General features: G+C 41.6%; 2 protein-coding genes across 3 annotated transcripts; one reads left to right on the forward strand and one right to left on the reverse strand.

The window, feature by feature from the left end:
- Positions 1 to 58: 58 nt before the first annotated feature.
- taf7 (TAF7 RNA polymerase II, TATA box binding protein (TBP)-associated factor) lies at positions 59 to 10,139 on the reverse strand. Of its 2 annotated transcripts, none has more exons than XM_069669943.1 (12): positions 10,004 to 10,139; positions 9,455 to 9,528; positions 9,285 to 9,363; positions 8,658 to 8,791; positions 8,339 to 8,459; positions 8,134 to 8,192; positions 7,608 to 7,680; positions 6,868 to 6,981; positions 4,563 to 4,757; positions 1,711 to 1,823; positions 1,070 to 1,129; positions 59 to 729 (listed from the first exon to the last, which is right to left on the reverse strand). In XM_069669943.1, the coding sequence occupies exons 1-12, from the start codon at positions 10,020 to 10,022 to the stop codon at positions 685 to 687; spliced, it is 1,086 nt and encodes a 361-aa protein (XP_069526044.1). In that variant the 5' UTR covers positions 10,023 to 10,139; the 3' UTR covers positions 59 to 684. The 2 variants fall into 2 exon arrangements, with proteins under 2 accessions (XP_069526044.1, XP_069526043.1); XM_069669942.1 differs by having other exon boundaries at positions 9,455 to 9,531.
- A 1,010-nt stretch (positions 10,140 to 11,149) lies between these two features.
- slc9a6a (solute carrier family 9 member A6a) lies at positions 11,150 to 27,794 on the forward strand. The gene is made up of 16 exons (XM_069669777.1): positions 11,150 to 11,554; positions 13,397 to 13,596; positions 15,106 to 15,183; positions 15,268 to 15,344; positions 15,503 to 15,615; positions 17,438 to 17,543; positions 20,542 to 20,683; positions 21,146 to 21,251; positions 21,471 to 21,559; positions 21,805 to 21,918; positions 22,148 to 22,259; positions 22,642 to 22,795; positions 23,072 to 23,102; positions 23,202 to 23,287; positions 23,658 to 23,763; positions 23,970 to 27,794. The coding sequence occupies exons 1-16, from the start codon at positions 11,260 to 11,262 to the stop codon at positions 24,240 to 24,242; spliced, it is 2,082 nt and encodes a 693-aa protein (XP_069525878.1). The 5' UTR covers positions 11,150 to 11,259; the 3' UTR covers positions 24,243 to 27,794.
- Positions 27,795 to 27,813: the final 19 nt, after the last annotated feature.

Consider the following 27,813-nt stretch of genomic DNA (forward strand, 5'->3'; position numbering starts at 1 on the left):
TATGCAGCATCGCCTCTACAAGGTATCAGTAAGTATTGCACTTTATTTTGGGTGATTAGTCAAGGCATCAACAGTTTTAAGAAAAACTACAACTTGCAAATTTATCTGTTAAATGACAAAAATCATCAACCTGATTCATGGCACAATTTAAATGGGATCAAAAAACTATTTGCCCCTTGCCCTGGAGTCTAGGGTGCACATTAGTTTTCTGAATTAAGGTCTGATGGAGGTCCACTGGACGGGGAGGGGCTTTGGCTTTGTCACATATAATGAAACTGCAACTTCCACTCCACTGAGTGTTTAATAGGGATGTTAATGACTAACATCAAACTGCCAGGTTGTGTAGAAGTAAAGCCAGAGGCAATAACTCCTTGACTTTAGTGTATTAATGTAATTTATTCTACATGAAGGTAATGGAATACAACCTATCATTAGCTTTAAGAACAAACCCGATACTCACTGTTGAAGTCAACTGAATACTTTAATCGTACAAACACTAACAAGTTTTGTCAACTTAACAAAAAACAGCGACTTTAAATACAGACACAAGTATGCTGTATGTATGAAAATAAACTAAAAGGAATGACACAGCAAGTCAGCTAATAAAAACTCTTCTTCTTCTCCTCCTCCTCTTCACGGCTGTTAATGTGTGGCTGACCATGACATGATGCTGCCCCCTGGTGGTCACTTCTCTATGAGAGAGTCCAGCTGCTCCTGCAGGGAGTCCAGCTGTTGGAGCAGAAAATAGAAGGCATGATTGATATCCCAAAAGTCCCAGGGTGTAATTGGAGGGTAAGTGGATGATGATTAACACGTCTTTCCAAATTAATTTACTGCCCTCATTTGTCAATACAAACAACGACCCCAGACAGGGGGTGGTCACTATGTTTTATCGCCACTGGTAGCTGCTGACAAATTAAATTTCACATGATTGACTTTTAACTTTCAGGCATGAAAACTCTTTGGTTTAAAAAGGACAGCAAGCAAAACATTCATTCAAGAAAGTGCTGAAAGCTGCAGAAAGCTTGCAGCAACCACTGATCCCCCTCTTTCAAGAAAAGGTTCTTACCTGCTCCATCTCTCTCTCCTCCTGCTGAATAATCTCGTCCAACAAAGCTTGGAAGCGGTTCTGTGCGAGGAGAGAGACAAACAAGATTTGTTCTGAGTCGACATGCTGAGCCTCATTAAATTGTGATGGCTTTAAATGTGTGTCTGCCTGGGCCGCTCATGTCCCTATCTCCTCTCTGACAGAAAGGCCACTTGGAATGCCAGTCAGAGACAGCTGACCTTTTCCCTGCGACTGTGATAATAACGACTGGAGATGGGGCTTTGACGGTCCCAAAACGCCACCAAATGAAAGCTCTAAATAGCAACGTAAAAAGGGCCACGTCTGCTCATGTTTCGCTCATTGCAGATGCTCCGCTAAAGAGCACTTGGCAGAGCGATGAATTTTCATGACCTTTTTTTTTTCCTGCATAATCACGCTTATACAGTAAAAGGGCTGACAGGAGAAACATTCAAGGCTTTAAATATACAAAAACGAGATAATGGCCTCGAACACCGTGAGTAATCAGCTGGTTTTTCACCGTTGAGAGAACTCCTGCTGCATGAAGACTTCAGCCTCCAAGCTCATCTGCATGTTCTTGTTCATGTTTCTGCACATGCAGCCCTACTTTCTGAACAACAGTGATGAAGTGTTTGTGCGCTCACTTTGAGGGCCTGGTTCTCCACTTTCATGATGAGCTCCTCCTGCTGTTTCTTTCGGGCGCGGGTCTCCTGAAGCTTGCCCTTGACGTTGTTGATCTGCACCTGATACTCCATAACTGCGGAGAACAACAGGAGGTGCACATGTTACAATTTGTCATGGAATCACAAGTATTATTTATGCTTCTGCTTTCTTGTGCAGCGAGGAGGACACAGGCAGAGGAGCCAGAGAGAGAGATTACGATGTGACATAATTGAGAGCAACATTACACTCACAAAGCCATGAGAACAAGATATGCGCCTTAACTTGCTGAACCACGAGGATGCCTCCATTTCGGTTTGACAAATTGCAGTTAATGGGAACAACAAATCCATTTAAAAAGGACGTGCGCCAGCAGGCCGAAGCACTAAAAGACACAACTAAATCAGCCTGCCCTGCGCTCCACAGAGGGTTCTCATTAAATCCAGCTAAAGTGATCGTGCCTTGTAACAACCTGTGGCTTTATTGCCATTAACTATCCTCCAATTGCTCCCTTCCTCTGTTCCTCCCAACTGACTCTCAGTCCTGTGATACAGACACAGTCTAACATGCAATATCAAGCAGCAACGATCCCAGCAGAATGATTCAATAAAACTTTGCAGAACCGCCAGCCACACGCACCGCCAGACTCCGACATATCCGGAGAGGCGCTGCTGGGTTGCTACGCTGGAGATGACCACTAGTGCTGCTGACTGACAGCTCTGTGTATGTAGATAAGGAGGCATTGAGCTGTCAAGGCCGGACAGCTGTCTGAGCCGAACGCTGAGCAACAACACCTGTCAGGTTGGTTAGCAGAGGAGGAGAGCTGTCAGCGTTTGCATCGCAGTGGGCGAGGGCAGCATGTGTACTTAACTGTAAGTAGGGCTACTCATTTGAGTTTGTGTGTGATGTCTGACCTAGAAAACTCAGCTCTGATTACAAGTTCAGACGCCTGGCTATGGATGTTTTTGACCTCCGCTTTCCATGTGAGTAAACTACCTGCGGGGCTTGAATTCATTTTATGTTGGACTGACTCTGGTCTACAAGTCTGTAGAAACACTGTCAGGATGATGAGCGGAGAAAAATCGGCATTCTCACTCAGGTGTAAAACAAATGGTAAGCATAACCTAACAGTCTGCATAACTCTAATGCTGCTATTACTTCATCCTGCTTTCCCACTGGTCAAAAAACCCACTAACACCCGCTTTTTTGCTTAGTGGGAAAGGTTACAATCGGCATTCAGACCTGGGTAAAATGACTCTGCAATAGACCCGGTAATTATCGCCTCGGCTCAGATTGGCATTGATGGGAACACAAAACCGGGGTCGACATGCTAATCTCCGCCCCCCCTGTCTGGCGCGATGCTATGCTCCGTCTGTAACTCTGTACGACTTCTGGTAATCTCAGCTACTAATTCAACCCATCCCCATCAGAGCATCCAAATTTGTCGCCGCCGAGTTTGATACACAGACTGAATGAGTAATGGATACAATAAAGACCTAACCACCGTAACATCTTCACTGTTTACTAACCCTGTTTTGGGCACGTTTATGACGTCAGCAGAAAAGAGATGGACAGGAGTATACTCCACTGGCAATGGGAAAAGAGACAATTGGCATTTATATGTGGGTCTTCCCGGGTCTGAAAAACCTGCGTCAACGCGCTAAATTTAGGTGGGAAAGGGGTATTGGTTAACAGGGATGCCTTGGAGAGGAAGTTTACCCACCAGTTAATAAACAGTTGATAGCACCGGAGTTACGGATTACATGTAACATTTTACAAGAGAACATTTTACGCAGATGAAAACACTTGAAAACAGGAAGAGAATATGTAGCTTTCCTTGTGAATGCCTTTTTCATTATGATCTCAAAACAGACTCATCTGTTACGTCTTTGAAGTGTTGTGTCTGCAAACGTGTCATGTAGGTTACTATCGCTCAGTCGTGTTTTGAACACGGCTTGTTGTTACGCCAAAACAGGAAGAGAGCAAGTCGCTCGTTAAACCGAAGCAACTGTCCCACGCAATGGCTTGTCATCAGTTGTTAGGAGGTATTTCGGGTTGAGGGCAAAAGAAAGGCAAGAAAAAATAAAATGCAAAGAGTGCTTGAAACCTGTGTCTGCACCACAAAGCAACACAACTATCTTGTTCAACCACCTGAAAAAAGCAGGCCAAGAGGAATGATGCCGCTTCTCCCCCGTCCTTGTCCAGCGTCAAGTCAGACATCCATAACAGCGACACCCGATCCACCAAACTCCCAAAGACAAACTGAAATGAGGATGCAATTTGCATTCTATTTGACCTCTAGAAGATGCACCAAATTCAGGTAAAGACGCTAATTTTAAGTCTTAGTTTGATGCATAATTTGTTCATGAGTCAGAATGTAGCACAAAATGCAACTAAAAGCGTTGCCTTGTTTATTTAAATGTGAAAGTACATTAAAAGATTGTTGTGCCTAAAATCTATAAATAATCATGATTAATAATCGAGATCTCAATATTGATCAAAATAATAGTGATCATATCTTTTTGGCCATAATCGTGCAGCCCGAGTAAAAACCTGTGCAACTGTCTTTTTGGGTCGACTCTCCTTCCTCTTGTCATGTGATCAGTGTAATAAGACGACTCTGTGCTGCAACTCTGTTGTTGCTTCATAGTAATGTTCTGAATGTAATCCTGAACAGCTTGTTCTACATATGAGCCAAACAATATCTTAACGTCCACAACATATAATCCATAATTATATTAAGCTATTGTTTCAAATGCTTTTCAAACAATCACCGATGCCCATCACTCTGCAGATCTTCAGAACAGATTTATAGTGTTGTTTTATATCCACCCACCTATCTGGTTGTTCCTGTCACTTTCATGCTGTGCCGAATCAGACTCGTTGAGTTTGTCTTGGAGCTGTCGGACCAGATCATCCTCCGTGTCCATGATATTCAGGTCCTCGTCCTCGTGACGGTCCCCTTCGTCCTCCTCATCCTCGCTGGAGCTGCTGATGTCGTTGAAGATCTCCCTCAGTTCGTCGCGCTGGGCTGGCCATGCGGAAAACACATTAGTGTTATTAAGAAGATGCACGAAGATGGGAACAGTGAGACGGCAGAACACTTTCTGAGGTTTGACAAGGTTACATAAACAAGAGTCCAGTGACGAACAGAAGATGTCAGGCTTGTGTTCTAGTAAGAATCAAACCACGTGTGAAAAATGTGGACACCCAGGCTTGTTATGATGCTGTGAACAGCCTCTCTTTCACAGCTATAACACTTTATTCACATAGCAAGCAACAAAGTCGTTTTCATTTGTTCATGAAATCTCTGTAATAAAACACATTTATAGAAATATTAGTCACTTATGTCTCTGAGTGTTCCAGCACAATAACCCTGTGCACCTAAGAGCTAGGAAGGTCCACTGGTGAATCTTAAGGCAAGAATAATTAAGTCCAAAGAGTAACTAATGCTCGAGTGCACTCTATTTCTATTCCAAACCAACATCGAGAGTGACACGTTGTAAATGAAGAAGGATGCCTTTGCTGGCGAGAAGAGGAATGTATCAAAGAAAGCATTGAGCACTTAAAAGAAGCTGCACACAAAGAGCTTCGCAAATACATTAGCCTTGATAAGCGTCAGTATAAATATATTTATCAGCCAACAAAGACAAGAAGAAATTCCACAAGAGAAACGCCAAAGATAGCTTCAGAAGGGTTCAGAAACCTTGTGTGAATTACATTGTTTGTCTCTAGAGGGCGCTTTCTTTTTTTTACTAAAGTAAATGTCCCACACTGTGATTATCTTATTCTAATGATATAGTATGCAGTACCTGGCATCCTTGTTTATTGTTTTGCTCATCAAAACTATAAGAAGATGTAGATTGATGACATCATGAAGTAGCGTGGGATCATGGGAGTTGTTGTCTACATTGTTAAACAACCCCCATCATAACTCTGGCAGAAACCATGTTCATGTTCATGAAAATGATTTAAGTTTTATTCATGTAACATTGAGTTAAGTTTTTCATGTTTTGTCTTTGTGGTCTAATGAAATAGCTTCAACAAACATTAGCTAACGACTTCATTCCTCACTCCATAGCCCTTTTTACACTGCGGTTCTGCCACAGCGGCATAACCAAGCTCCGCCGTCATGCTGCCTTTACCATTTTACATTGAACCAAGCAACGCCGGTGTAAAGCCGCCCCAGTGTGTGTTTTTACAGAGCGTTCTGTGGAAGCAGAACGTGTGCAACAAAGTGCATGTTTCACATACACACACAAGGCGCTGTTCCGTCGTTTACGCTGACGCTGTTTCGCCTCTGTTACTGCCTCCAATGCTGGCTCAGAGGCAGAACGACTTCGCCTCAACATTCGCCTCCGTGCGTTCTACATAGAACTAAATAGTAATTATAATAAAAAGTAATAATCCCACCTTGAACAGACAGTGTATATGGTGCTACTGTTTTAGGGGCTAATGGTGCATCATCTGGTGTTTCCCTAAAAGACAGGCGACCAAATGAAACGCATAAACCGTTAAAAAAAAAATTCAATTTCTCTGGATTTTAACTATTAATATCAGCCTTCCTCATTATCATCATTATTGTTGCTACTGCTAATAATAGACCTGTTGACCTCAACTGTTGTTACAATTACTATTATCTACATTATTTCCTTTGATCATTGCTATGCTGTGCGTGCTCATGTTACACACTACCATTATTATTGACATTGCAACCATAAGTCTGTATTATCTGTTGTTGCTCCCTCTGCCTGTCTCTATCCTGCATCTCCCTCTATCCCGCTTTTCGGCCCATCCAGTCGAGGCAGACGGCTGTTCAACATGAGCCTGGTTCTGCTCGAAGTTTCTGCCTGTTAAAAGGAAGTTTTTCTGCCACTGTTTCCAAATGTTGCCAAGTAGTGCTCATGATGGATTCATGTTGGGTCTCTCTCTAAATAACATAACAAAGAGTCTTAAGACTTTTTGGTCATGATTTGGTGCTATATAAATACAATTTGGTTGATTCATTGACTGTTGAAAACATCCGGGTTCATGTAACAGACTCATATAACATAGGTCTAGTAGTTTAGGCCTAGTAGACATTTTATTTTGGAAAACTAACCAGTTACACTTTAAAGGAAACCTAATCAAATTTGACTTACCAGAGGGCCCATGACCCATCTTGTGTCCAGAGGTGCCAGGTGAGGAGTCCAGGTTTCCCAATGAGCCGTGCTGATCAGCATCCTTGGACTCATCCTCTGCTATGATCTCATATCCTGAACATCATCGATTAAGGTCAAAGTTCCCTCTGTACAGTCATTTCCACCCTCAGGAGCCTGACTTTATAAGATCATGATCTATGATTTCTCACTTTCCATAAACTCTTCTTAGAAGTCAACATGAAGGGTGAAATCCACATGATGCTCCACAGGAGCTTCCTCCATTACAGTGTCATGCACATGTCTGCTGCTGCATGCAAACGCTGAAACTATAATTAGAATGTAGCTTCACTGTGACCAACTAAGCAATGATAATGAACAGTCTATCTAAATTAACACACAGCATGCAGCCACTCAAAGCGGCCCTGCTGTGCTCTTATTCTGTCAGGCAAGTTTAGAGTTTCATTAGAGCGCTAATAGCCTCTCTGCAAAGTGCATCTCTCTCACAAAGGCATCGGACGGAGTCAAGTCAGGTGAGCCAGAAGGAAGTCAGGACTCCTGGTGGACCTTGGATAAATCTATTTTGGATGTTAGACTGGAGTGAGGCTATGTCTGTCCTAAGAAAGCCGGAAAGCTAAAGATACAGCTAGTGTTGTTTTGCTTGGTAACACAACTGGTCTGTTCGCATTTTTAGGCTGCAAAATAGAAGCAGCAGAAAAGTCCCAGGAGGCTAAAAAGGATACGGACACTGACAGCCTCCGCGTCTGTGCTCAGCAATCTCTTCACTTCCTTTTCCACATCAGGAGATTCAATGTACTGTGAGAGAGAGAAAGAGATTGGGTTACATGTAGCGTTAGCAGCATCCCTCCACACACGCACAAAGGTAGCAGCTGGCCGCCTGCCAGGAAGCACATTAGCGATTAAAAACAGAAGGGGGCCAAATCAATATGGCTCGGCCCGGCGTCTTCAGGAAGATTTATTCCGAAGACAGAGTCGACGTGTAGTGCTCGAGCACACTCGCCTTCACTTTGATCAAAGCAAAAGTGAAATTGCGTTTTTTTTGCGTGCCTTTGGGGCAAACTAAGATGGAAAGGCTTTATTTATATGTAAATCTTAGTTTTCACTTTCACCAGTTCCTGATTTATAAAATGTAAATGTCTTGTTGGAAGTGAGCCTGGAAATGAGATGGATCATGAGATGGGATGCTAAAGAGACGGGTGGGGAAAGGGTGAGGGGAGTGCACGCTAAGGGGGACAAGAGATGTCAAACCTTCTTTTTGGCAGTCTTCCGGAATCTTCTCTTGCGCGTGTTCTTCAGAGGGCAGGTAACTGGAGACCACAGCAACAGGATTAGTGGAGTCAAAATGCTTCAATCAGCTTTGGAGGGCAAATTATGCGTCCTGAATTGCTGATTTGCCAAGTTTTCATCTCTAACAGCCCAGAAAGCTGTGGTGTGTAGATTTCTGTCTACTTACTGCCGTGGTTCCAAACGAATTTCTTGTCCTTGTCTTTGTCCTTCTTCTTGCTCTTAGGGTCGGTGCCAGTTGGCTCCTCTAAAGGAGGGTAAAGGTCTCCATCTAGTGTACACACCAGCATCTAACCCAGTGATGGAAACATGAATCTTAAATTACTCTGCACTCTAAGAAAAGCTGGGACAAAATCCTACTTTCATAACTGTAATGTAAAAATATGTGCAATGTACTTTTTAGTCGATGTTTCATTCTTAACCTGAACAACAAAAACTGTATCAGATGAAGGTAATAAACTGAATGTAAAGCGAGTGCAGTGGTTTACCTGACAGACATCAGCAGTCTTGTAAAATGTCTTTTTGTCCACCGTTTTCAGAGACTCAATCATACAGGGCAGATCCACCAGCTTGCAGGCCAAAGGGACGCGGTCTACTCTAACTATGCCATGACGACCATCAGCTACAAAATAGAGGGACAACATGACTGATGACAATGAGATAATGTATGTAAGACAAAGAGAGCCACTGCTATTAAGACTCTACATAGATTTGAAATGACTTTATTGGTAATAAAGCAAATGACACTTGAGCTTCCAAATTAACAATTGAGCTTCCAACCAAACAGCAGATAAAAATCAGGCCAAATTTGCCAGATATTTGCAAATGGAAGAATTTTAACCATTCAAATGTTTGTGAATTGAAATAGGTCAGAAGCGTCAGGATGACTATATATTAACTGCACCCCAAATAAACTACAAAGACTCAAATTTTAGTTTAACTGTAGAAATATTTACGTTTCAAGAGTCAGAAAAATTCTGGACTGGATTTCAAATGGATAAATGGACAGCTTCAATGTGGCAAATGAATAAAATTAGTGTTTAAACAGTGATGTCACACACGTGACGTTGAGACACGTGAAAGCTAAATAAAAACAACTAATAAAAAAAGCTTACGGTGCAACTCGATGGTGAGTCTGTCTTTCATGTTCATACTGCTAGACTGGGCAATCCTTCTTACTGTGGAGGCGTACTCCTGTAAAGAAAAATTACATGAATCCACGTCCATTATAAGCAGAAGTCGTGTAGTATTTTATAGAACAAATTAGTGTGTACAACAGTCTCACCGAAGGAAGTCTCAGGACAAACTGGCTCTCCAACTCATAAGGAGCATCCTCCTTATTCTTGGAGCCGACCTTCCCTGCTGGAATCACAACATAAACATGAACAAACTTTCTTGTGCTTCTATGAATTTATGAAATTACAACACACTAGAAACACACAGTAATGTTGGACTTATGCAGCTATATAGTCTGATCTATCCATCTATCTATCTACATTTTTCCTTCTTGTATTTCTTGTAAGTGTGCAATATTTGAATGCTGCTTTGGTACCGTGTGTTTATTGTTCTTGTCAATACATGAGTGATATATGATAACAATAATACAATTCTATAAACACTAAATTCTAATAAAAAGCCCTGATGAAACCGCTACGAACTTCTACTTGGGAAAACTGTAAAACTATTGTTACTGTGGCCTGATATTACTTTTCTGATAAATTACCTTATTAACAAAATGCATTAGCACAGGCGGTATGTTTACAACAGCGAAGGCTAGCCACCGTTAGCTTAGCAGTAACACTAGACTAAATTAATGGCATAGGTTTTAACGTACCTTTCTGTTTCGACGTCATCTTCGTCTATGTGTCTAGACAGCGCTTGAACGATGAAATAACATCCAAGAAGCGTGATTAACAAATATGATTTAGGTTTAACAAATCAACAGCTTATCTACACGAAGCTAACACACCCCTGACCCAAAGCATAAAAGCAAACGCCGCTTGTGCAGACTCGTGCTACATTCAGGTCCTCATCGGAATTTTCTAATATTTACTTACACCTTTCATGAAGCATCCTTGACGAAGGTACAGGGTGCCGCTCTTGCACTACGTGTTAATACTTTCCAGTATAACTATGTTGAACAAATCATCGCGATATGATAGTGAATTTTTCTGTAATTTAGTTTTGGATTGTTGGCGATAATGTTGTTTGGCACTATGCTATTTGATACTGTGGAGCACTACAGTTGTGCCGTCTGTTGTTATTTTTATTGGCAATTGCCATAGTAACAAAATGAATTTCCGAGAGGATAATAAACAGACCTAATTAGCCCAACTAACACATTTACCGGTACAGTCGTTTTTGCAAGCAGATTAGATTTTTTAAAAATTCCGACACCCGCGAATGATACATGAGTTTCCATCATCTATTTTGTATCGCGAGACTTTAGACTGACGAGTTTCGAAAAAATATCTTAAAAAGTCATATCCAAATATTGCCTAATAAGCAAAATTAAAATTGTATTATTAAGTTGTTTTATATGCTGTGGATTTAGTACAGGAGGTTTATCAGAAAACACCATGGGCAAATTAGAGATATTTATACAAGTCATATATTACTTAATGTACAATCTTTAAACTTTAATGTAAGAAAAATTCTGGTCAATATATAACGAAATATATCAGAAATAATCTAGTTTCCATCTCACTTCCTGTTGAGAATGATGAAAAGTGGGGATTTCATAATAAGAGTCTTAAGTTAGAACTTGTATAATCATCTATAGAAATATCAAATGCAAACCGAACAAATCTATATTCCTGTTCATCTACAAGTAATATCAATCATACACTATGCGTTAGGCTTTGATTCATTGGTTAAGATTCATTTAAACCAGAAACATATTTCCACTGTGCTTTTACATCGAAGTAAACATTGTGCACTTTCTTAAAAAAAATAGTTTTCACTTCCGGGCCGGAATCGATTCCTCTGTTGCTGTCGTCTCTCTGCTCTCTTTCCCCCCAGAATTATATTTGCACAAAGTTTGCTGCTTTTTGCGACGACATAACAGCATTTGGACGTTTAAAAGGCACAATGGTGTTTAAAGTGACTGTCAACAGTGCCTGGAGGGCGACGAGGACGCTGTGGCTGCTCGTGCTAGTGAGCCTCTCTGTGAGCATCTGTGTTTGCGGAGCATTATCACCTCAGGAGGAGGACAGTGCCATGGAGAACATCGTTACGGAGAAAAAGGCTGAGGAGAGCCACAGGCAGGACAGTGCGGACCTGCTCATCTTCATCATGCTCCTCACCCTCACCATCCTGACCATCTGGTTGTTCAAACACCGGCGGTTCAGGTTTCTGCACGAGACTGGACTGGCGATGATTTATGGTGAGATGCTCCAGCGTGACAGAGAGACGTCATCAGTTTAATGACCATCATTTTGTACTCACGATTAGATTTGAATGATTATATGTCAAAAGCAAGCGTCAGTCTTCCAAGGACAGTGTAGTTACTAAGCTGTAGCGCATTTTAGTACAAGTAGGCAACACACGTATTCAAGGTGGATGTTGTAAGTTAATAAGCTTAGTTACAGCAGTAAAAAAAAGCACATTTTCTACACACTGCTCGGTGTTAAAAATAACATCTAAGCAGCTGAGCTTTTTAGGGCCCCAGAGAAAACTACAGTGGCTTGAAAAACCCAGCTCAAAATTTCACTTCTCTACACTTTCACTTCACTAAGAATGAATGTGCTTGAAAATGGATGTGGTTTTGTAGCAGACTGTGACATATGTGACTGACTGTTCCCTCCTATTTTCAGACATCTGATCTGACAAACTCAGCTCTCTGAACTGGAAAGTAACTAAGTACATTTACTCTTGTAATGTATGTACTCTAGTAATCTACATTTCAGAGACAAATAGCGCACTTTTCACCCCTCCTCTAATGACAACTGGAGTCAAATGAGCCCTTTATGCTTTTTTTGTCTAGTGGGGGACAACTTAAAGGTGTCAAAGAAATACAGTACAATTCCAATGTATTCAGTGTTTAAAAAATAACAGCTGTCATGCCTGGGCTCTTGAGCCATGACAAAAGGAGGAAATACACAGTTGTTTTAACTTAACTATGTAAATGTTTATTACAAAAGTACGAACTTACAGTTAATTACACATGTTATGGGGTGTGTTAATCAGTGTTATAAGGGTGTCTGCTGATAGTGATGTGTGTAACACTACAAAGACGACAGAAGCCAACCAAGCAATAGCATGGTGTCCGAAGCATGGAAAGTGACGATGATAGAGAGAGAACCACACGCGGGGAAGGCCAGGGCATAAATGCACCTAGGGAGACTGGCACAGGTACTCGCAGGAACCTGCAACACAGAAAGAACCAGAAACAAGGAAACACAAAGCTGGCCCTGCTAAAGCATGAAGGCCATCACACAGCAAAACACAAGCTTTGTTTTTACTTCTTTAATTATCTCACTACCCCTCAAATTTATGCATCTTTGGAGGTGCCCGACATTTAACCAGGAGAGCAGAGAACTAAACTACATGTGTCTTAGTTTATATAAAGAAGTCTCCAGAGTGAAACTCCTTTTTGATGGATAGGAAGTTTGTTACGTTGTTGTACAATCAGGATTTAAACTTGACCTGCTAAAGCACCAGTACACCTATAGTCCTACCAAAAGCCCTTTTTCTATTTAAATGTTTCAGATCCAGCATCCATGTATTTTGCTTGCTAGCTTGTCATATTATAGTACTGTACAGAACAGAGCTATTATTAACAGAGCCTCCTGCTTGATGAGTCAAAATGTCTGATATGAAAAAGTTAAAGCACTTTTTACAAGGAGTGGCCGTCCACTGTGATTCATTGACTCCTACACTCTCCTAGTTACTTTTGTTTCTCCTATCAGGGTGTCATCTACCATGTTATCTTTCTGATAAGTAGGCAGTTAAAGACTCCTTTATCTATTCCTCATTTGTGTGGTCCGTATCTGAATGGGCAAAATCAGCCCTTAATTCTAGACAGCAGCTGATTTAATGCCTTTTACTGCTTTTGCTCTGTGAGGCTCATTTGAATTTTTCTCCATCCTCCCTTCTCTCCTCAGAACAGTCATATTGAACCATTTTTTTTTGCTATTGTACATCAAATATTATATCTCTTCATTGATTTGATCTGACATGTTCAACTCTCCCATCTGCATCCCGTGTGTCTCTCTGTATTTCCCAGGCTTACTTGTTGGCGTGGTCTTGCGTTACGGCATCCATGTACCTCGGGACATCAGCAACGTCACACTGAGCTGCCACGTTAACGCCAGCCCCGCCACACTGCTGGTCAACTTCAGCGGGAAGTTCTACGAGTACACTCTGAAAGGAGAGATCGGTGCCAACGAGGTGAACGACGTGCAGGATAATGAGATGCTGCGAAAGGTACGGGCCATCATTATAGTATCATTATTATTTGATTACAAATGTCTGACCACAAGAAGTTGTTACACGCCACCAATGATGACTTTTTGTAAATGTATTGTGAAGTTTCTGTGTATCTTTCCACATGTTTAATGTTTTTTATACAGTTTATTAAAGTGAATCCTATAGAGCTGAATCAATTACTTAATGAATAATCAACAGAAAATTATTAGAGAGCTTTTTTACAACAGTTTTTTTTTTTGCAAAAGTTTACTGAATCTATTTTTGGACTGTTTTGCAGACAGAACAAGCTGTTTAAAGGCTTTACCTGGGGCTCAAAATGTTTTACTGCCAACATTTTACAGATAATAGAATAACACATTCAATATATTCAGTGTATTAAAATATAAGATCAGGTCCGATCAGAATAATGCAGCAGTATACAGTATGTTCAGGCTTAAGGGTTCGGTCAGACAGAGCGCGTTTCGCAGGCTGTGAAACACGAGCCGCACTGCACTGCCTTTCTACACTTTCTGTTGAAGCCTACGGCTTGCAGCTCGCTATGCCTATTTTTTTCTGTTGTTAAGGCAACCACTGAATCATTAGCTGTCAATACCGCTATTTTGTAAACTGACAGATGGCGCGCCTCAAAAATTGCGGGGCGCACAGAGCAGAAAACTGTGAGACTCTGCAACGCAAAAGCAGCGTGCAAAAAGCGTCCCTCTCATTGAAAACAACTAGAAAAAGCCGCCCCCTGCTGCTGAAACGCGTTCTGTCTGATCGGGCCCTAAGCCTACTTTCTTTTGAATTATAATTCGTCTGTTATAATTTTCCTTAATTTTTATAATTCCCAGAATTCTTTTCTCATGGGTCCCCGAAACACATAAAAAACCTTTACAAAAAGTGTTCAAGAAATGGACGAAGGCTCAATACTTCAGGTAGAAAAAGGTCGATAATGAAGCTGCTGTCTGTGAGATGTACACATAAAGATGTTGCAGAAAAATGTGTGAATGACACAGAAGCTCTTTTAGCCTGAGGGCCACTTGGGCATTTAGGAGCGTGAGTATTTTTGCTGAGGTCATGTTCTGGTTTGCATTTCTGACATCTGTGACTAATAAGCCCTAAAATGACACGCTGCATTCTTCAGAACACATGCAATATGTAAACAAAAAGCTACAGACGCTGTGGTTTTTGGTCTTCTATTATGAATTTCCTCATCACACACTTTTAGAACAGCACTGATTTAGATTTACATCTTAAACACCGGTTATGTGTTTAGCGCTGCCTGTGCTCACCAGCTGTCCCCATTTCACATCTTGTAATTTCCTGTTATTACAACTTTTTGTTGATTCTCCTGGAAGCTACTTCACGCTGTCCCAGATGTGTCACTTATGATTCAATAATTCATTAATTAATTCAATAGTGCAACAGCCTGGAAGTAGAATAAATCCATGAAAACAACTGTGCTCTTATTTCTAAATCCAGTGAGTCAGAGCTGTAATATCATCATGTTTGTTGTGTGTGACTCAGGTGACCTTTGACCCTGAAGTGTTCTTCAATATTCTCCTGCCTCCGATCATCTTCCATGCTGGCTACAGCTTGAAAAGGGTAAAGTAGTATAGATTTTAAGAACACTTTTTACTAATGCTTTCATATGAAATACTCAAATCCATGTTTTCCTTCTCATCTTAGAGGCACTTTTTCCGTAACATGGGATCCATCCTGGCTTATGCCTTTCTGGGAACAGTTTTTTCCTGTTTCATTATCGGGTAAGAAGATTAATTTGACCGTTGTATGCACAAAAACACTGTATGTCATAGCTGTATCATTATGTGTCTGTCATTGTGCTGTTAAAGTGTCTGAAATAGGATCAAAGTCAGTGTTATTTATGACGATATGCAAAAACCAGCTGTTGTTCCCCCGTCAGGTTGCTGATGTACGGCTGTGTGACGCTAATGAAGCAGGTGGGACAGCTGAATGGAGACTTCTTCTTCACTGACTGTCTGTTCTTCGGAGCCATCGTCTCTGCCACAGACCCTGGTACGTGCTGTGTGTATTTTCTAAAGTGATCAAAGTTTTTCCGGCTTCTCAGCTCACACTAATTACAAGCTGGAGTCACTTTTATCCAAAGGATCGCTTGAATCTTGAACTGCATGTTCCCATAAACGGAACACAGGGACGAGCAGTTCATCAGAAGACGAAGGATTTGTGATGATTGCTTACATTAGACTTACAATAAATGGAGTCATCTGCTACTTAATCTATCTACTTCTTCGCACAGGAAAAATGACAAAATAACTATCTTCAGAAATGCCATCATGTCAGCTATAGTGTCTATTTACAGTTTCTACAGGGACGTGGGTTTTAGTGATGGAAGGTGTTCGTTTGGTTTTCGTTTGTGGTATGCTTGAGTAATATTGACCAATCACGTATCAGCAGGCTACAGAGATCAAAAGCAGGCTGAATGTAATGCGCCGTAATGACATCCTGGCTCCCATCGACATGATCTGATGACAATTTAGCTTCTTATTAATCTCTATAAACAGACATCTGCAGCAAGTTCAGGTTCCTGGCGCGGTGTCACAAAAGTCGTTCGGATTTCCTGACTTCCTCGAATGCATCGGAAATTATCAATCCGGGGCTCTGTTTAGCTCAGTTGGTAGAGCAGGCGCCCCGTGTACAGAGGCTACAGTCCTCGTTGCACTGATCGCAGTTTCGACTCCCGGTCTGCCGATCATTTGGTGCATGTCATCCCCCACTCTCTACTCCCAACATTTCCTGTCTATCTTCAGCTGTCCTATAAATAAAGCTAAAGGCCAAAAAGATAATCTAAAAAAAAGTATTTAAAAAAAAAAGAAATAAAAAAGAAATGATCAATCCGTCCTGCATGCAAGCAACGAGCATTTTAAAAGTAGTTTTCTTCTCCTCTTGAGGACAGACCTGACAAAGCTTCATTTTTACTTTTATCAAATCTGCATCATGATATTGAAATTTCGGCAAAGGTAAGTCCCGTTAATTAAAGTCAATCACAAGAAAAACGGTTCCTTTTTCTGTAAACAATGCAGCACGTGTAAAAAGGAAGTCTTGACTGGAAGTCGTTTATCGCTAACTGCTGGCTACACGCCCGACAAGTTCACCGTTGTCCCTATATCATCGTCAGACTATAGCCAATGGGATCCAAGATTATGTCAGCTATAATCGCTAACTTCTTGGATGGACAAAATGTTTCTCACAACTGAGACGGAGATGCGATCAACAGCTGGGAAAAAGTGGAAAAACTTGTGGAGCAAGTCGGGGAGGTTTTACTGAAAACACAACAATATTTGATAAGTAGTTAGGAGTTCAGTTGTTCTTAGAATTTCCTTTCATATAACATTGATTTTATTTATAATATCTCTCAGTTGCACTTATGTAGTTCTTTTCTAGACTTTGAACCCCTCAAAGCGCCTTTACAAAACATATCAGCATTCATGCTTGAACAAACATTGATACACTCATGGCAGAGGCTGCTACGCAAAGGGAACTAATCTAATACACACATTCTTACACTGGTGGCTATGAATTCGGGTGCAATTAGGGGTGTGGTATTTTGCGCAAGGACACTTCAATATGTGAACTTTTGGAGCCGGGGATCGAACCGGCAACCTTACGATTACAAGACGACCCACTTTATCTCTGAGCCACAACCACGCCACTAAATACTTGTATTGTTTGTTTTTTCTACTTGACAGAAAGCTATATTTTTTAACAGATGCTTCACTGTATTAGTTCATGGTAATAGGGTTAAACACAGCTTCTAAATGTGCTTCCATCTTGCCGTGTGACTAACATGAATAAATCATGTTCTTCTCTTTGTTCACAGTGACAGTCCTGGCGATTTTCAATGAGCTGCAGGTAGACGTGGATCTGTATGCTCTGCTGTTTGGAGAGAGCGTGCTAAACGACGCGGTGGCCGTCGTTTTGTCCTCGTAAGTAGCTGAGCTCATGAGTCTGCATCTGTTTCAGTCTGTGTTGTATGTGCACACAGCAGCTAAGTTGCTGCTTTTTGCAGAGAAGCTGTGAATGAGCACGTCATGTGTTTTGTATCGATCAACCTGTGACCTTTCAGCTAACCAAATCCTCATTAACGCCCGTGCCAAACAAGAGGTGGTCCTTAACCTAACGCTCAGCTTCTCTCCTCCTCTACATGATGCTGTTATTACTTCCACAGAATTGTAAATTATAATAGCCGGCACAGCGGAGAGGCCGGGCCCTGCGGAGGGACCCTGAGCAGCCCATTGAGCGGGTGTACTAAGTAGAGCGTGGCATTGTGTGCCTTTGCAGTGATCTGGGACAGACATTACAAATCACCAGCCATTTGTTTTTCCACTCTGGCTTTTTCTACTAAAGATGCGTTTCATTATTTATTCATTTGTCATTTTTTAGGAAAACATTTTTGATGTTGTGAGTCAGCTTAGAGCCCAGCTCTGTTATCTTAGAGGAAACTGTACGTACAGGAGCAGAGGAGGGGGCAGGAAAGCTTGTAGAAGAAAGGCCTGGTGATTTGTGTTGTGGGTGTTTTGGGCTCTGAATAAAGAGGGTGAATCTATCACTTTCTTATTTTATCGCAAAAGAACCTCAGCAAATTAAATTAGGTTTAAAAAAATATATAATTGCTTTTAATCACTGACACTAACCTGCTAAATTTACAATATTTCTGCTGCGATAAAATCCTTGACTTTATTTCAAAAGCTGTTGCTGAGACGTGCTGTCCTGTTCTTTCAAGTCTGACTTTATTTGGGATGTTCTGTGTTTATACTTAACTACAAGGCAACATAATGTTGATGTACTGACAAATATCTTCTTTCATGAAAAATATTGCACTTCATGGTGGGTTTGAGTTCAGTGATATAAATGTCTGTGAAGTTTAAGTCTGTGTAAGTTAATGAAACTTAATGTAACTTGCTGTTGTACAGACTAACTAACTAGGTGTCAACTCAGCTCACAAAATCTCAAACAGTGTACAGTTAGTGATGAGTTTTTCATCACCTAGCATAAGTTGTTTCATAGGTGAACAGGGATTTTATTGTTGATATGACTGAAGTGACAACTGTCTGACATCACACAGGCAATAATCTTTATTTAGAGGGACGTTGATTTCCGGGGTGTTCTGTTTGAACTACGCTTGTAGTCCGAGTAATATTGACCAATCACGTATCAGCAGGCTGCGGCGTATGCAGAAAAAAAACAGTCTCTGTGGAGAGCAAAAGTTGGTGGAACGTAATCCCGGCTCCCATCAGCGTCATCTGACGACGATTTGGCTTCTTATTAATCTCTATAAACAGACATCTGCATGTAAGTTCAGCTAACAATCTGTTCTAGATCTAAACTTTTACTTGAGCTGAATTCCCTTGACGCTGTGTCACGAATGCCGTTCAGATTTCCCGACTTCTTCGGATGCATCAGATCGATCAGACCTCCGCTCTAGTTTTCTTATCCTCTTGAGGACAGGCCTGACAAAGCTTGAATTTGTACTTCTTACAAATCTGCATCATGATGTTGAAATGTTGGTTAAAGTAAATCACAAGAAAACAGTTTCTCTTTCTGTAACAGTGCAGCACCCGGAAAAGGAAGTCTTGATGGGAAGCCGATTATCGCCTGGCACGCTCACCGGTGTCCCCAGAGGCTATATCGTCTCAGACTATAGCCGATGGGATCCGAGATTGCACAGGCAACAATGTTTAGATCTCTGGGATGTGAGGTCAGATGAGGTCCAGTAACACACCTGTAAATTACCCCTTATCGCCATAGGTGCTGCCAAAGGCAACAAAATGGGGATCTCTAAGATAGGGCGCCTTTCCCAAAACAGACACTTCCCACTCTCACTCTGTCGCGGAGTGAACTCCATTTGATGTCACACTCACAGCTGAACAGAGCACCCTTCGTTTAGGTGAAGGGTTTAAATACAGCTCCGAGCTTTGAGACGAACTCCCCTCACTCCGGCAGAGGCTTGAAATGTGTGTAACCATGGTTTCAGGTCACACAAATAACAAAAGTGATGTAAATATGAGTGTGGCAGAGTCATTAAAATCACTCTCCACATCATGAGGAAAGTAAATTTCATCCCGAGCTTCCTTGGTGGCTTTTCTTATCTGTTGCCTAAATAAATTTTCAAACTCATGTTAATGACCTGCTGAGTTTTTACAGCCGTCCCTGTTAATACAAAACACTTTAAACTTTTCACTAGACAAGAAAGCGGTTTATTAGATCCTGAACTCGTTTGTACGGGTGATAACACGGAACTTTAATTTACGTCTCTCATGTCATGACGAACATAACGAAGCGTTGCACCTGGTCAGTAAGTCGGCATAGGTGCAGACTCGCTGGTGAAGGGTTTAACAGCAACTCTTTTTTTGGGACTAGTTTTTCTGAGAGGAAGTAAAAGGCTCTGTAGTCCATTTTTATAACACTAATAGTGGAACATAATTTTGTCTTTGTATTTAAAATGCAGTGATTGATGAAAACAAGGCCTCCCTCTCTCATATTTTCATTGTTGGATTATAAGAAAACCACAGTAAAGTTTACTGAAAATACACACTTAGTATATTTACAGGATTTGACAACTTACTTTTATGTAGCAGCATCACTTTAGTAGACATTTAAGCAAACCACAGGGTCTTTAGTGGAGTATTAACTATGAACTATCCAATTAAAGTCTGACACTCTTTTTTTTTTTTCCAACTCCCTCTGACCTCTGTGTTACTCTGCTTCTCTCTTTATCTCTGAGTTTTTGCTGTGAAAGACGCTGTATCTACCTGGAATGTTGTCCTGTGCCTTGATACCTGTGATAGTGTTGGAAATAGCAGTTATTGATGAATATATGCCATTAAGAAGACTGTAAACAGTACAAGCATCATATTGTATTAGACAAACCCTGTAACATTTTCTAACATTAGCTATACAATGTTGTATTTTGTGTTACCTCAGGTCTATCGTCGCGTACCAGCCACAAGGAGACAACAGCCACACCTTTGAGGGGATGGCCATGCTGAAGTCTTTCGGGATTTTCCTGGGGGTTTTCAGCGGCTCCTTCGCTCTGGGAGTGGCCACCGGAGTCGTCACTGCTCTCATATCTTTTCTGGCTTTTTAATAATTCATTTGTTTACAAAGCGTACAGTTCACTGTGAAACTAAGTCTGAATTATTCACCGAGTTGTGAGTAATATAAAGTGTCGCTGTTTGATAAATGAGGTTTTATAGAATTACATTAACGAGAGCACCTTGAGGAATTAATTAAGAGAGAGTGGTACAACCTTGAGTTTGTGAAAAAGAAAAGAAGTTGAGACGAGTTAAAAAAGGCAGGAAGTGAAACTTTAGGACAACACATTTTACTTGACACGTCCCGGTGTTTTGCATTCAGAATGGCTCCACAGTCAGTTCCACACTACCCTTGAAACACATCACTTTATGTAACAAATGAAACAACATCACCAGAGTGCACATTTTTGTACTCAGTTATGACTCAGTAATAGATAAAAGTTTAAAATGAATTCATTTTGCAGCTTGTTAAAGTCCTTGACTGCTGTCTGTACGTGACGAAGTTCACTAAGCTGAGGGATTTCCAGCTGCTGGAGACGGCTCTGTTCTTCCTCATGTCGTGGAGCACATTCCTGCTGGCTGAGGCCTGTGGCTTCACAGGTAACACGCGCACACTTACACGCACATAAACACTGCACATTCACGCATTTAAACATGCCTCTAATGTGCATGTTGACCAGTATTCACACTGCAGAAGTTCCCTTGAGTAATCTCTTGGAGTATGCATTAATTAGGTGTACTGTGAGGATTGTTTTTGGTATCTGATTGATCTTATAACTCTTCTCTTCCTGCATCCCTGTCCCTCTCGGTGTGTTGCAGGTGTGGTCGCTGTGCTGTTCTGTGGAATCACTCAGGCCCACTACACCTTCAACAACCTGTCTCCTGAGTCCCAGGACAGGACCAAACAGGTCAGACCTGCACACCTAACGCACACATGCTTCACTTCAGTTCAAATATTGAGGTTGTGATTGTACCTTTTTTATTTTAAGAGAAAAACAAAAGGTTGTTTAGACAGTGACCTGTTGAACAGCTAAAGCTACAAATGTTTTATTAGAATTGATTTACAGTGTTAGCTTCTTTTTCTTCATTTAGCTGCACATCCTCTGAGGTTGCTGTTTTCTTATGCAGTTGATGTTGTTTTCTTGTGTTGCAGCTGTTCGAGCTGCTAAATTTCCTGGCAGAGAACTTCATTTTCTCCTACATGGGCCTGACCCTCTTCACCTTCCAGAACCACGTCTTCAATCCCATGTTCATCGTTGGAGCTTTTGTATCTTTTGCCCATGAAACTTCCTGGTGCACGCATACCTCTGCTGGACCACAACAGTAGCTATTCTCACTTACATGTTAGCATCAATGTAGGAATATGGAACTGCCAGAATAAATTCCTACAGTGGTGATCGATTTAAAGGTGCAGTAAATAAGCTTGGCACAGAGTGAGGAGACTGCACACATCTGTCTGTTTTTGTTATGCTCTCCTTAACCTCTTTCCCACCCAGCTGGCAGTGTTCCTGGGAAGAGCGGCTAACATCTACCCGCTCTCATTCCTGCTTAATCTGGGGCGACGTAACAAGATCAGATCAAACTTCCAGCACATGATGATGTTTGCAGGTTAGTGGTGAACAGGTTTTTAAGACTTCAGATTTATTGTTTTAGAATCCCCGTTATGAACTTTGTAAACTGGTCCATGAGGAGTTTCAAGACTTAAGCAGTGAACATCGACATTAAAGTGGAACAATGCCCCTAACTTCGGCGTTGATGCGGGACATAGTCATAGATCTTGGTCATATTATGGCCTTTAGGGATTACTTTCATTAAAATAAGCTTATAAATGTATCATGTTAATAAACAGACTTTTAGTAGTTTTAATCCCCCATAGAAGAGGACCTTTAAAAGACAACCAACTCACGCTTGTGAACAAAGATCACCTGATACCTTACAAAGACTCTTGCTTACTTCTTTGTGTATAACTTTCTCATTTGGTGCTCCTCAGGTCTGCGAGGCGCCATGACCTTTGCCCTGTCAATCAGGGACACAGCGACATACGCCCGTCAGATGATGTTCTCCACCACTCTGCTCGTGGTCTTCTTCACTGTTTGGATCTGTGGGGGAGGCACCACGCAGATGCTCTCCTTCCAGCGCATACGGTACACCTCACCTCTCCTTCCCCTGCTAAAATCCATACCTGGATCCAACCGGAACTGCAGTTAGCATTTTATATATTTTTCCTGTCCTGACTTCATTTTAAATCTGGCCTTTGAAACTCAAAGAATCACTCAGTGTAACCTCAGGCTCTGGTGAATGCTTGACGGTTTGAACAAACAGTTAGCTCATCTTTTTGTTGATCTTTGCTGCTGAGGAACTTGCAAAACACGCTTCACAACTGCAGCTGATCTACATATCTTTGTTTTCCTGTTTAACAGAGTGGGGGTGGACTCCGATCAAGACAACTCTGTAAGTTTGCACCTTGTGAAATACTGATTACTATCACCCGACTGGTTTACAATGAGTGTAACTAAACAACCCAAACTGTTTTTTCTGTGTTTGTTACAGATTAGCATCGCTGAAGGCTCAGAGAGAAGAAGCACCAAACAGGAAAGTGCCTGGCTTTTCAGGATTTGGTACAACTTCGACCACAAGTATCCTTTTATCATGAGTGTCAGGGAAAAAACACATCAGAAAATGTGTTAATAACATGATAATAATACAGTGCAAACACTACAAAACCTTTGTGAAGGATAAAGGAAAGTTGTAGCTACCAGAATTTCCGAGTTGACCTGCTACTCTGAGTGTCAGACAGCAGAGGGAGCACTGTGTGTAGAAGAATCGTCTCTGTTATCGGCCGTGTGGGATGAGTAAATCACTTCCTCAATTACTTTAAGTTTGATCATTTTGACCTTTTGACTCGAACAAGAGGCCTTTTTTTAATCCCATTAGTTCACATTCATTAATCACATTGTCCAGCTATTTTTCCCTGTAATGCATCCTTGACTCGAGCCTCCTCCTCAGCTACCTGAAGCCCATCCTGACTCACAGCGGCCCCCCTCTCACGGCCACGCTGCCTCCCTGCTGCGGCCCCCTCGCCCGCTTCCTCACCAGCCCTCAGGCCTATGAGGTCAGACGCTGAAGCTATTTCTGTCCTGTACTAACAGATGAAAGGGAGTGATTTCAGTGATTCATAAAGAGCTGAGATTCCGCTTGAAAGTTCAGGTTTTATTTTGGCGGGCAGAGGAGGAAACAAAATAAGCGCTGAGCAATGTTAGAACATTTTCTCAGGCTTCTTTGTGATTATCTGACATCATCCGTCTTCCCTCTCCTCAGAACGAGTGCCAGCTGAAGGATGACGACTCTGACCTCATCCTAACAGACGGCGACATGAACCTGACCTACGGTGACATCACCGTCAGCACGGACGCCACAGGAGCCCACATGAGCGGCGGGTCGGCCTTTGCCGGCGCCGCCACCTCCGACGACTTGGACAGAGAGCTGGCGTACGGAGATCACGAGCTGGTGATGAGGGGCACGCGCCTGGTGCTGCCCATGGACGACTCAGAACCGCCCTTTACAGACCCCCACCACCGCTTACGGATGTGAAGACAGCCCCTCCAACGCAAGACCCAGACGACCGTCCGACTCAAACTCACCCGAGCCATCGAGCAAGAGACCAGTACCTGACACTCCTTCTTTCACTTCTCACTTCTTTTGCTCGTGCACCTTGCCTCATTCCTCTTGCTTTGTTCCCTCACAGCATTATACTCACTTCCTCTAGGAGCAAATCACTGTCTCTACCTCATTCTCGTTCTGCTCGTTTCCACACCTTATTTGGCGTTATTGTAATATAGTCTTATTTATTTGCAGGGTTTCAATTTGAAGACTCTTATTTCGGCTTAAAGTTATGTGTAAGTCACCTTACTGTAGCATTGCACAGAGGTCCAGCAGCATGTGTTAGTGTGCAAATGCAAGTACAAACCAATAGCTAATTTGTAGATGTACAGTATATCACCAGAGTACTATAACTTTGATATGCATGCTGAGGATGCTTGTTGTTTTCTTTGTACGGGAGGTTGAAGGCTTTTGTGTTTCGGGTCTGACCTTGAATGTCGCTGCCTTCTCTCTGTGCACCAGAGGCATGCTGGCCCAGTGGACAACTTCACTGTACATTTTGTTACAATCAAGTGCCTGGGAAATGTAGTTTTAAGCCTGGAAGTCCACACTGGATCAGCTCTGGGATGGGAGGTCATGAAGTTGTAGTTTTCCTTTGTAAAAAAGAACAAAAAAACAAAAAAGTGAACCAACACCTCCGTCCATAAGGTAGCAATATACTCAGCGGGTGTTTGGGCTGTCAGTTTGTGCTATCCGCCTGTAAATAGTGTTTAATGTGATGCCATTGATGCAGTGTAAGCTGGCAGTGAAAGTTGTGTGACCTTTGACTGTGACATAGAGAAGGACTTTACACCTTATTTTAGACACTGACGTCGCTCGCAGCAGAACGAAGGGCTCTCGTTGTGGGATCCAAAGTGAGTTTTAACGGAGAAAGCTTTGTGCCATTTCTGTCCTGCATTCTGACATTTTGTGCAGCTGAATGCGGACGACCTTAAAGTGTTTTTTTTAATTCTTTTTGCGAGAGAGCTTAAGCACTTTAAGCCGAGCACCTTTTTCATACATTTAGCTGTGTGTGCGGATATTTTCTATTACAATGGAGCATTAATGTCGAGACTTTGGAAGTGAATTGATCCTGATAAACACATTAAGATCCATGAATTTGACATTAAATGAACTTAGTACTGTGTTATTGGTTAGCACATAAGTAAGACTTGATTGTGTCTCAATCTGATTTTATTTGGGCTGCAACCAATGATTATGTTCATTATCAATGAAGCTGCCACCTATTTTGTTTTTAGTATTATTTCAAATGGCCAAAAGAGAGTCAGAGCTTAAAGTGATAATCTCGAAGTTCTCAGTTTCATTCTATTTGGCGCCACCTAATGGCAATAAAGGGCAATTGCGACAGGGCAGATGTCCATGGTTGACTCCGGTTGTAACTCTTGCTTTTCCTCGCTGACGGTCGCTTTCCTTTGCAGACTGTTTGTCTTCATCTGAGCGTCCAATTTGTTTCTTTTTCTTTGGATTTTCACTTATTGTTGAAGTTGTATCTGTAGTCATCGATCTTTCCTTTGTTTGTTCAGCCATAGTAGATTACTGTTTACTGGCAACACTTGCAGAGACTGGAAAAGCAGCTGCTTAGCTCCGCCTACCCTCTCTGGCAGACCAACCACTGCTGGGTGATGGAAAACGTGTCACTAACTGGGCGCCGCTTGGGATTTTTTCCGTGAACGTCGCCACAGACACCCAGTCTGTAATAGTGCAAATGCAAAGGCTTCCATCAGTGGGCCAACAGCTCAATCACCATTGTGTGACCTCATTTGCCGATAGATAGCGACTTAACTGACATTTATTTAAATGAAAATCTTCGAGATTATCACTTTAAGTTCAAATATTTAAATATCTTGGATGCACTGAATTTGAGACAATTTTGCTATAAATAAATCACATTGATACAGATAAATGTTTAGTTGCAGGCTTAGTGCTTTGTTCAATGATCTAATCAATACATCCCTGCTTTGGGGAGATATTTACATCGGTACTGAGGCAGGTCGTCATTATGAGGATGCTTGAATAGAACAACAATAGTTGTTTATGTGCTGGATGTTTTTCTCTGCTGTAAACTACAGGGTTCTGGGTGGTTACTGGTTTGATTATTAAACAGGAATGTAGAAGCATTAAGTCATATAAACACACTTAAAGTGATACTCATGGGTGGATGTTACATTGTTAACTTGTCTCATTTTAGTGAGGCTGTACGAGAAGAACAAAATGTGTTGAGTTGCAGCTGTTAATGCGGGTTAAACAGGAAGCGTTGATAGGGCGCAACCATGGATACACTGTGTTTACGTGGACAGAAGCCAAACAACAAGTTTGTGGTTTATCCTCTTTGTGATCTGAAGACAAAAATAATTTACTTGTAATGAAAGTAGATGTCAGAGGATGATGAAATGTTTAAAGAGAAAAGGAAGGAGGGTGATAAAAGATAGAAAGGTATTTGGGCCCTGTGTTTGTTTGTGCGTTTTCGTCGGAGATGATACAGAGGTGGAAGGAAGAGCATGCTTTTAGATATCGCCTGTCCTTCCGCAGTTATCTTCTGCTGTGCAGGAACTTCTAACTCTTTTCGTTTTAATCCGGCATGCCTCTCGACACCACGTCATCCAGGAAATGATTTGTTCTTTCTGCCATTTTATACTTTGTGTTGTTAGTGAAGTCTATTTTGTAGAAGGGAAACGATGAAGGAGAAGAAAGTAAAAATGATTTGCACTCATCCACTGAGAATGTTTTATTCTTTTGCTTTGATGTTTGTTTTATTAACGGCTGCTTTTATGTTATTTACTATTATGTTACAGAAGGTTGTGGAACAAAGAGCAAATTCACGTAATGAATCTTGATTTCATGTTTCATTGTAAAGAACTGTTCCTACTCCGCAGCGGGGAGGGTTAAAAATCATCTCTGCTGCTCCATCGCATCACTTTACCATTCAGGTACTTTGTGTGTGTGTTTGCAACCAATCGCTGTTTGACTGCTGTAGCCCACTTCTACAGAGCATGAATCATCTCCTGCTGATGGTGGAAAAAATATATACAAGCTCAAATGTGTGCCACTGTTCTTCAAATGACACATTAAATAATGTGAACTCTGCAAAAGCTGATAAAAGTTTCGGTGTTTGCCTACTGCTCTGTCAGTATGTGTTCTCTCTGTCTCTGAATGGTGACTTGTGATTGGCTTTGATCATTGGACATCTCGTCTGAAGTAGCTGACCAAAGAGGCCTGCTGTGCTTTGTGTTTCCAGACAGTCCACTCTATCTTTATACTGCAAATTCTGTGTGTGCGTGTGTGTGTGTGTGAATGTGTTTCATGCCTGCCAGTGATATGAACGTGTTAACTTGTGTGTCTGTTTGTGTGCGAGACAAAAAGAGGGAGACATCGTGTTCTGTCTCTGTGTTGCAGGTACTGATTGTTTACATCTGTGTAAATATATTCTCACCTGTTCATGTGCGTGCAACGGTCAATAAACAGAAGCCTGTGCTTTTGGTTAAAGCCTCTGCTGTAATGGCCT

Source organism: Semicossyphus pulcher, unplaced genomic scaffold (assembly GCF_022749685.1).
Source record: "Semicossyphus pulcher isolate SPU_LCO1_2020_fin unplaced genomic scaffold, fSemPul1.0.p SCAF_2, whole genome shotgun sequence".
NCBI classification, from domain to species: Eukaryota; Metazoa; Chordata; class Actinopteri; order Labriformes; family Labridae; genus Semicossyphus; species Semicossyphus pulcher.